The sequence below is a fragment of the Coptis chinensis genome, chromosome 4 (genome assembly GCF_015680905.1).
Source record: "Coptis chinensis isolate HL-2020 chromosome 4, ASM1568090v1, whole genome shotgun sequence".
Lineage (NCBI taxonomy): Eukaryota > Viridiplantae > Streptophyta > Magnoliopsida > Ranunculales > Ranunculaceae > Coptis > Coptis chinensis.
Window position 1 is genome coordinate 74,927,812 of NC_141459.1, and position 9,932 is coordinate 74,937,743.

General features: G+C 34.2%; 1 protein-coding gene across 1 annotated transcript; it reads right to left on the reverse strand.

Annotated features, from left to right (window-relative positions):
- Positions 1–4,368: 4,368 nt before the first annotated feature.
- Positions 4,369–5,226, reverse strand: LOC147504808 (protein FAR-RED IMPAIRED RESPONSE 1-like). The gene has a single exon (XM_086605368.1). The coding sequence runs from the start codon at positions 5,224–5,226 to the stop codon at positions 4,369–4,371; it is 858 nt and encodes a 285-aa protein (XP_086461494.1).
- Positions 5,227–9,932: the final 4,706 nt, after the last annotated feature.

Here is a 9,932-nt window from a genome sequence, read left to right on the forward strand (position 1 = left end):
GAAATCTTGGGTGTTTTTCTGCATGTAACCAAGAGGCGAATGTAACAAATGAAATATAAATTCTAGAAATAAAAAATACAATGAGAAGCATTACAAACTTTACCTTCTCAGCTAAGGCATTAGAAAGTGCTATTTGCCCAATCTACACAGAACCACCTTAACTAGGAGAATAACACCTTAACTAGGCACTTGATCAAACACATAATCACTAAGATAAGACAAACTAACAACAATTTAAATATTATATGAATGTCGATAAAGTTAATCTTTGAATCAGTCGTTATCCTCCTTGCGTAAATAAAAACTGGACTCTCAGTTGGCGCTGGAGTAGCAGAACAATAATTTGATTCAACATTGATATTCGACGATGAACAACTTCCATAATTGTCCACGTTATCTATCCACTTGAAGTAAGTACATCTCATTTCCATCGAAAGACGATCCAAATTTTTCTCGCAGACGGAGAAACGACGTCTTGGATTCTTTGGTGTTTTCGAAATTCTCTGAAACAATATACTTCCACATCTTGGGCACCCCATTTCTTAAAAAAAAACAATACATATTGTTAAGTATTTTTTTCTCATAACACACAAGAATTGCATCTGTTTTTTAAATTTGAAAAGAGGTATGTAGCACAAAGTCTTAATTATTTGGTTCAACGAAAATGATCATTTGGAATTGAACTACAACACAAATTTTTTGGCGTCAAACATGTATGAGTGGCAAGATTCATATGTGTATGTGTAAACCTTTTTTCAAGCACTGGTAAGTCTCTTCTACAACAACTTTGCCCGCTGCGACCTGCGAAACATAAGAAGACATCAGTCACAATTTTACTGATAAAAAATGACTAATAAATTTATGAATGTATGAAAAAGAGAATAGAGTATTTACAGTTCCGATTTTCAAGAAACCATAAACAATGTGATTAAGAAAAGGATTGCCTGTGTCAATTACCACATCAACTCTTGGAGATTTTTAGCCCAAGTGCCAAAGCTCGACTATAAACAAGTCCAGCAAGAATCACCAAAACAGGTACGAACCAAATTCTTTGAGCTCCAAATTACCTTTCTCCCTAAATCTTCTTGAAATCCCACTTCCTTATGGACCTATGAAAGATCTTTAGAATTAGATTGATCCACTTTCTTTACTTCTTGTTCATCATCGTCTTCATTATCCTCTTATTCCCATATATCACGATATGTTTGGAGAGAAGAATAGGAGAGAGAAAAAGCGAGTCAGAGAAAATCCAAACCCTTCGGTAAGATTATATTTTGAAATTTCGGTGTTTAGATATGAGCGTTTGATTTTTTTGTGATCCAACGATTTGATTTCGGCTGTAAAATGGTTGTTTCCTTTTTGGCTGTCAACCTAGCCGGGCCAAAATTTCGGTGTTTAGATATGAGCGTTTGATTGTTTTGTGATCCAACAGTTTGATTTCGACTGTAAGATGGTTGTTTTCTTTTTGGCTGTTGATCAGCTCCCAAATGTGCATTTTATTGCCCTTACATTACTGCATTACAGCCCTTCTTACGCATAATGAAAAGACAACTCATAACTTTTACTGTATTTTTCAGGTTATATGCCATTTCATACCACTTATCATAAAAGATGCATCTTAGCGCCAAATGGAGCCTTATTAACATTTATTATGAAGACTCAAAGCTTTTATGAAAAAGTGCTAAAAATATCAAAGTCAAAGTCAAAGGTCAATGATTCAAAACCAGATAACTGAAAGTCACGTCCTTAACTCAGAAGGCTAGAGATGGATGGCCTTGCTACAAAAGAAGACTTGCTTATAACCTAGCTTGCTCAAGAATATATGAAAAAACAAAAGAAAAAACATAAAGGAAAAGCATAAAGCAACATGGTGAGGTGTCTTGATTGTAGAGGGAGAGGGCAAATCAGTCCTTTGTAAAAATTGAGGTATAAAAACCTAAAAGTAGGAGGAGAGAACACACCTAAACTTATTCAGATCTAGTGTCATGTAGGAGTAGTGTAATCTTTATTTTCAAGTCATTTACATTTAAGTTTTGTTTTTACTTTTTGTTCTTTAATTCAATCTTTTTCATTTCAAGTTTATGTTTCAATATTCAATCAAAGTTTTTCATTTCAAGTTTATGTTTCAATCTTCAATCAAAGTTTCATTCATCAATCAAAGTTGTTTCATTTAAGTTTAGAAAGTTTTAATACAAAGTTTGAGTCATTCAAAAATAAGTCATGACTTTTAAGTTTGCTACATTCTCTTCTTCATAAACTCCCATCAATCCATCTTCTAAACAATTTATGGTGAACTCATCTTCAATCTTTTAAAAACCTTACTCCCACTAATACTCAAACTTCAGTTGTCAACCTAGCCAGGCCGTATATATATATATATATATATATATATATATATATATATATATATATATATATATATATATATATATATATATATATATATATATATATATATATATAGTCTTTCTTTAAAAAGTAGCTACTTAAGTTAACTTAAAATAAGTACGTAAATAAAACTTCACCTATAAAATGAATTCAAATCTAATTTTTTGTGGTTATGTAACACTTACCATAAAGATCATCTCCACAAAATTTCAGCTCATTTGGAAACCTCTAACATAGATAAAAATTGTTATCATCTTTAAAAAGAAATATAACGGTTCAGAAATGTTGAGTTTTTGTAATAATTGTTTGCCAATGTTGGAGGTTTCCAAATGAGCTAAAATTTTATAAAGATGATCTTTATTGATAGTTACTATATCATATCCACAAAACATTGGGGTTGAATTCATTTTCTAGATGGAGTTTTATCTACGTACTTATTTTAAGTTAACTTAAGTAGCTACTTTTTAGAGAATGACTGTATATATATATATATATACAACCCCGCTCACAGACGGACATCCATAAAACGAACTTAACCAAAAAGTGAAATTTCACGAAATATACTCACGAAGGGTTTCAACATATTTCTCTCTTATTCCTCTCACCTATATATCTTTATATCAATTAACGGAAAAAAAAAAAATCTTTATATCATATCTCCAAACATAACGTTCTCCCCTGGTCTTCTCTTTCTTTTTCATGTGGTTCGTCTTTTCTCCATTTCTACTAGCAAAAGCAATAGACTCTCTCCCCTTCCCGAAAGCAAAAGCAGTGTAACTCTCAATTTCCAATTTTTCTATATTCCGGATCTCAAATTTCTGGATCTACTAGCAAAAGCAATTTCTAATGTCTCTGTGGTTGATTATTGAATTGGTTTTGAGTATTGTTTACTTGGATTTGCGCATACTCAATTTGGGGTTGGTGGAATTGTGGTTTTTATTGCAACAATTCTATTTCAATTGTGAATTTCTTTTGTCCATTTGAGCTCTTAACAAATCTTGGACAGTGGAACTTAATTTACCTTGCTTGGTTTCAATTTCCTACTTCTCAAACAAATTGGTGGTGCTTTGGTGGAGTTAGACATGCAGTGCTGTATCTTGGGTGATTGTTGGTAAAGCCATTAACCTTTGCTTCAACATATTGGTGCCACTGTATATATTCCAGTACTACAAAGCAACTCTACTATGCCTATCCTAAGAAGAGAACGTTGAATTGGTTTCTTTTCAAGATGATTGGTTCCGTCATGTACTGCTTGAGCTTAAAGAACAATAGATATAGCTGGTGCTTATTGCTTTTCTTATGTATTTGAAGATGAATTTGTGATAGGGAGAGCGTATTTTTTTTTCTTGATATTTTTGTAAGTTTAACCTGTATGGAGTAGATTTTAATGTCTATAGTGTCATTTTGCAATTTGCAAAGCTTTATAAATCAATGCCATTTTTACTTTTCTCATCTTTACTTTTGCAATTCTAACTTTGTCTGTACCACTAGAACGTGAGAAATAACACAAAATATTCACGTTTGTTATTTGAGCTCACAGTCAAGTTAATTGTCTACATCTTTAATATTAATTCAATGCAAAAAAACTCAAAATAAAACCCTTCAAAATACTTGCATAACCATTCCAATGAATCTTCCAAAAGTAAGCTTCAAATAACGCAACATAACTTGTATTCTTCAAAATGAAGTAACCTTTGAAATGCAACCTCCAAAATCCAATTATGTGCAACTCTCTTTAATCAATCGACATTCTTATAGCAGAAACAAATGAATGTTTGAAGGTACGAAAAAAAACAACAACCATACTTATAAATAAACAATTACAAATGTGTATTTTACCCGAAGAAGAAGATGAATAAGAGTCATCATTTGTGTTAGAGTCTAGAGTTCCGTCATCGTTGGACAATGAATTTTTTTCACTGCAACTAAATTAAGATAAGAAGGAATATGTGAATACTCTTAAAAAAAAAATTGCTTTTCTTACCCATTCTTAAGCTGCGGACAATTCCTTTTATCATGTGACACTCCAACCTTGTTACAACCATTGCACTGTCTCTTTTTATATTTTTGTGCTTTTTTGAGTGCTTTCTCTTTATCTCCTCTAAGTCTTTTTCCACATCCTTTTGGCCTTGCTTGACTCAGTTCATGATAATTAATTGCCAAATTAGAATTCTTCGCTCCAGAAACTCCTACACTTGTATCACAACCAAACGCTTGACTACTTTTCTCATGTGGTGCTGCTACACTTGTACCATAACAAACCAACTTACTAATTTTTTCAAGTGCACCACTTAAAGCATCTGTAAGCACTTTAGTTGCTTTTTCACTTCCGAGGGCTTTATCAACTACAAGTGTTGCCATTTGAATCAATTCATTCCGCTTCATGATGTATAATTTATCATCTTGAACCTCCATTCCACCATCATCAATGACTGCCCCTGACTTTGCAGTTTTACACCATCTCTTCAAAATGTATTGATTTGGCAACTTATCAAAATCATGCATCTTATTCAAATAAGCTAAAATATGCCTACAAAGGACCTCTAAGATCTCAAACTTTTTACAAGTGCATAAAGCAAAATCTAGATCTTTTTTATAAGAAATTTCCCGCACTCTAGACTTTTCGGCCACCATTTTTCTATGAACCTTATAAATGCAACACTTCTTATTCTCACTAACAAGTACAAATCTATAATTCAAGCTCTCCCATAACTCATCTTGAAATTTAAAGAAAAACTCATGTGTATAAACATCAACCATGTGTACCAAAAATCTATGAGGCATTTTCATTTTTGGTTTCTCAATCATATCTTTGTTATCTGCCATGTTATCTGCCATTAATTCTTCATGACATTGGCGCACAAGTCCCCTACCAAATTGAACCATAAAATCTACCAAAGAATTTTCTTTTGAAACATACATTTTGAAAAATGAATGAGCGCTTTCCGCTCGTTGACTATTTGACATACCTGCAGAGAAGATGTGATTCACATGTGCGGGCACCCATTGCGATCAGATTTCATACATCGACTCTAGCCACTTGTTTTCATGTAAACCACTCCTCTGAAGAATATCATTCCACTTCAAGTCAAACTCATCTTTCATCTCAGATCCCCATATGCAATTTGAAAACTCAGTGTAGTACTCACTATATATAACTGAATCTATTTTCTTCGAAAATTTCATTAGTATGTGCCAACTGCAATACCTGTTGACAGAGTACCCAAAGCTTCAGTATGTAAAAAAAAAAAAAAAAAATAACGACTGCAAATTAATTATAAAAAAAATAATAATAAGAAAAAACCTGTGAAAAGTAGTTGGAAGAGTTTAAGAAATGGCTTTTGTCATTGCTGGATCTTTATATGTAATAATCATCTTTGGAGGATCGCCTGGCATAGCTTCTAAAAATTGGTTGAACAACCAAACAAATGATTATGTGGTCTCATCACATAAAAATGAACAAGCAAAAACAATTGTCTGACCATGATTATTAACCCCAAACAGCGGTGCAAGAATCAATCCATACCTATTAGTGTTGTACGTAGTATCAAAGATAACAACATTACCATAAAATTTGTATGCTCGTCTTGAGGTCTGAAGCTTTAATATTGTAGTGAGTATACTTCAAAAGAGTTTAGATTAAGAGTTGATGTTCATCCTAAATTGTTTAGAGTTTGAGTGAGGGAGATATGAAGAATAAAGGTAGACTCTTGTAGTATTAGAATGGTTCTAAGCTAATGAACTTGAAAGCTTTGATTGTTTGATTGAAATGACTTGAAAACACGAAAGGAAGATTGATTAAAATATTGAAATGAAAGCAACAAACAAGATTAAAGATTAAAACAAAGAACAAATAACAAGTTTGATTGAAATAAAGAAAAGGAAATAACAAGTTGATTGAAATAAAATAAAACAATAAGAAATTAAAAACATGAATTGAAAAACAAGACAAGAAAATAAACAAACCAAATGGTTTGGATTCTAAGACAATGGATGAGTTCTCTCTTCCTTGCTTTTTGTTTATATACCCCTACTTTTGCCATTTACTTTTGCTTTTTGGTACCTTCTTGACCAAGGTATGTTTAGGGAGAAGTCTTAATAATTTGAAATAAGGGCATCCATCTTTGGTCTTCTAATTTGAGGACTTCGACTGTTGACTTTGAACGTTGACTTTGACCGGTTGAATTTGACTTTTTCAGCATTTTTTCATAACAGCTACTGGTCTTCATAATAAGCATGATTAATGCTCCTTTTGGTGCTAAGACACAACTTTTATGATAAGGGCTCTGAAATACTCCTAAACCTGAAAAAGGTAGTAAAAGTTATGAGTTGTCTTTTTGTTAAGCATAAGAGGGACTATAATACAGTAATATACGGGTAATAAAACGCACATTTGGGAGCTGATCACCACCCCCTAAATAGCATCTTGCTTGTCCTCAAGCAAGGATGAGAGAAAAAACTAAGATCACAAATGAGTGATTTATTATACGTTACACTAATCTCTTTTCGCAGAGTGCGATTGCATTGACCATATGTAACAAGGCCTTAAACCACTAGGAATTCCCTAGTGGATAAGCTTTAAGCCTCGTGAGAGTTTCTAAGTGAAGGTACTCACAAACTTCTTCTATTTAGTACAAAGGGTCTTGTTTCCTTATTTATTCTAAGAAGTTCATACATCTCATTAGCGGTGAATAAGGACAAGCTCCTTTGAACTTAGAATAACATTTGTACAGTAATTTAAGCATCAAAAGATAATTGTACAAAACATGAGCAATGAAATGCAAAAGCATAACTGTTTTCGAGGCTTTTGGAGAGCTTCAATAATGTGGGTTCTCACAGGGGTGCGTTGCAATCACAACTCTCTGATAGATTCACTCAAGGTTCGTTCTCTAAAGTGCAGCGGGCACTTATATTCATCGCATACTCAAATGACATCCAAAGAAATCGGGATCGATTGATCACCCTTGCCACTTACTATCACACCATCTTATTCCTAATCGAGCTAGAGGTCTTTTATTAGGAGTTACGGGGCTAGGGTGATAGTTTAGAAAGAAAAAGGAAGGGAAAAACAAAATTTGATAAGTCAAGAAATTGGGTCTTCAAGATACTTGTAACCAGAGAAGAACTTCGTTTTGTTCTTTTGCTTCCGAATTGTGATACATTATTTTAGCCCTTTGGCTTTGTGACTCCATATGATTTTGAATTTTGGGAGTTCTAACTTTGCTTTTGATTCTTTTTGTTTATGATATCGTCTCCTTTTGATTTTGAACTTTTGGGAGATTTGATTTTTTTTTTTACTCCTTTAGATTTTTGGAGTTTTGGTTTTGGATGGGTCTTTCTTTTCTTTTTCTTTTTGAAGCAAATAACTGTTCTATTTTTGTACAAGGTCTTATCTTCTCTTTTTCTGATAACCATCCAGTTCTCAACTCATCAGTTGGGTAAGCTTTTTATTGTGTGTTGTAACAGGTTAGGAATTATTGGTGAAGAATAAAAAGGCTTTTAGAAAGGGTGAAGGCTCAAGAGGAATTATTGTGTGTTGTAACTAGAGGAAAACTATCTTTTTGGATTTTAAACATTTATTTGGCTATATCGATCCAAAAAGGGCCTAAATTCCCTCATAGGATATGGCGTGGTGATCAAGCAAGTGGTCGTGTGGTCTTTCTATCTGAATATCCTTTGTACGTGTGTCATCACTCAATAATCATTCAGATGAGGCTTTTGGTTAGATTCTCACAGGATATGGAACTTAATTGTTCTAACCTTGGCTTTAGAAACTCACTGCTATATACAAACAAATGCTGATACACGCCATTCATGAAAAGATGCAGAAACTATTGTACGTATATTAGTCTAAGTACGAAGAACAAGTCCTTACTCTATTGCTAAAATGAGACTTCTAAACTTTTTATTCATCATAGAAAAAGGAAACAAGACTTTTTAATACTAAATGGAAAACTATTTTTGGCCTTTTTCGATTTTTTTAAAAAAAGAAAAGAAATATACTATATAGAAAATGCATTGTTTTTGCAAAGTGTTACTATACCAACTCTTTGATAGAACTATGCTTTGTCCTCAAAGTATGAAGATATAAGGAAAGAGATTACCATAGAAACATGAGCAAAAATGGCGATACACCTGTCTTCTGTTCTTCATGATGAAAATACACCACCCCCAAATAAGTTTGGGAGGGGGTTATTATACTAGGGATATTTATTCTACTATAAAATCTTTTTGCGTTTTTGTATTTTTGAAAACATGCATGATAGAAAAATGGAAAATTTTGGTATGATGTATTTGTTTTACCTTCGATTCATATACCAAATTCCACAAGAAAAAGCAAAACAAAACAAGCAAATAATATTAAGCATAAAATTAAACTTATACTATGTCATACACGTGAAAAAGAAACATAAAAATAAATAGATCCAAATATGGACACTAGGAATCCTAGTCAGAATCCGTGCGTGACTCGTCTCGACGTCTAGAAGATCCTTCTCCTTGCTAACATCGAGGCCTGACACGTCTATCACTACATGGGAGCGCGTCTCTGATGCTCTGTAGTGTTCTAGTGACACTGTGTTGAAAACGTCGCTGCTCCTGCTAGAAGGTTAGCTTCTCCTTTATAAGGGTATGCTATTCCACTTTGATATTCCGCTGTTCTGTTATGATGTTACCTTGAGTTTCCCTGAGATGGTGGAGATATGAGTGTAGAATCCTCTAGCCTCCATAAAGGAAGTGAATTCCGTCTATGGGCTGAGTGAACTGTCGAGTGGCATCTTCAGTGAAGTAATCCACCTTCTCAATCGGGCGTGCTTGCTCAGCAGCTTTGGCTTCAGATGGAAGGCATGACTTCTGGATGCAGTGGGCATAGATAGGGTCTGTGGCAGCATCCTTGACCTCCACTAGGGCGTCTGTGGCTTGTAACCCCCAGTGCGACATGATCTTGGTAACCAGCACTGTTAGAGGGGCAGTTGACTTCTTCGGTTGATAGAGTTGCTCGAAGATAAAGGAGACGATGCAGAAGCTATTCTTCTGCTCTTGAAGAATCCATAAAATATGAAGCATCGCCTTACCTATATCCGAAGGCTTGGCCGAGCCTAGCAGGTTGTAGGCTGTCCACTGAGATACTGCTAGCTGGTTCTTTTCGTAGTGAACTCTGATAAGCGCAGTGAGACTTGGGGTTTTTAACCCTCTTGAGAAGTGTCTCTACCATCATCACGTCGATGGTATTTCCATCTGGGGACTGTTATGTTTGAACATAGGCTTTCAGAGGAATCCTCAGAACACCACTCACCACCTCCTTGGTGAGCTCCAGCGAGCGGCCATCCTTAACAACTGTAATGCGGTCATCCTCCCCTCTAATCATGCAATTATAAAATGAAAGAGTAAAAGAGGGAGAATAAACCGCATTTTCCAACAAAACCAAGGGTTCCCATCCTCTTCTTCTAATCTCAGCCCTAAAGTGCACTTTAAACAAATCGGAATAGAAGAGGTCTTGAAAATTTTGCTCTGGCACAATTTTAAGAATTCGAGCCATTTAGAGT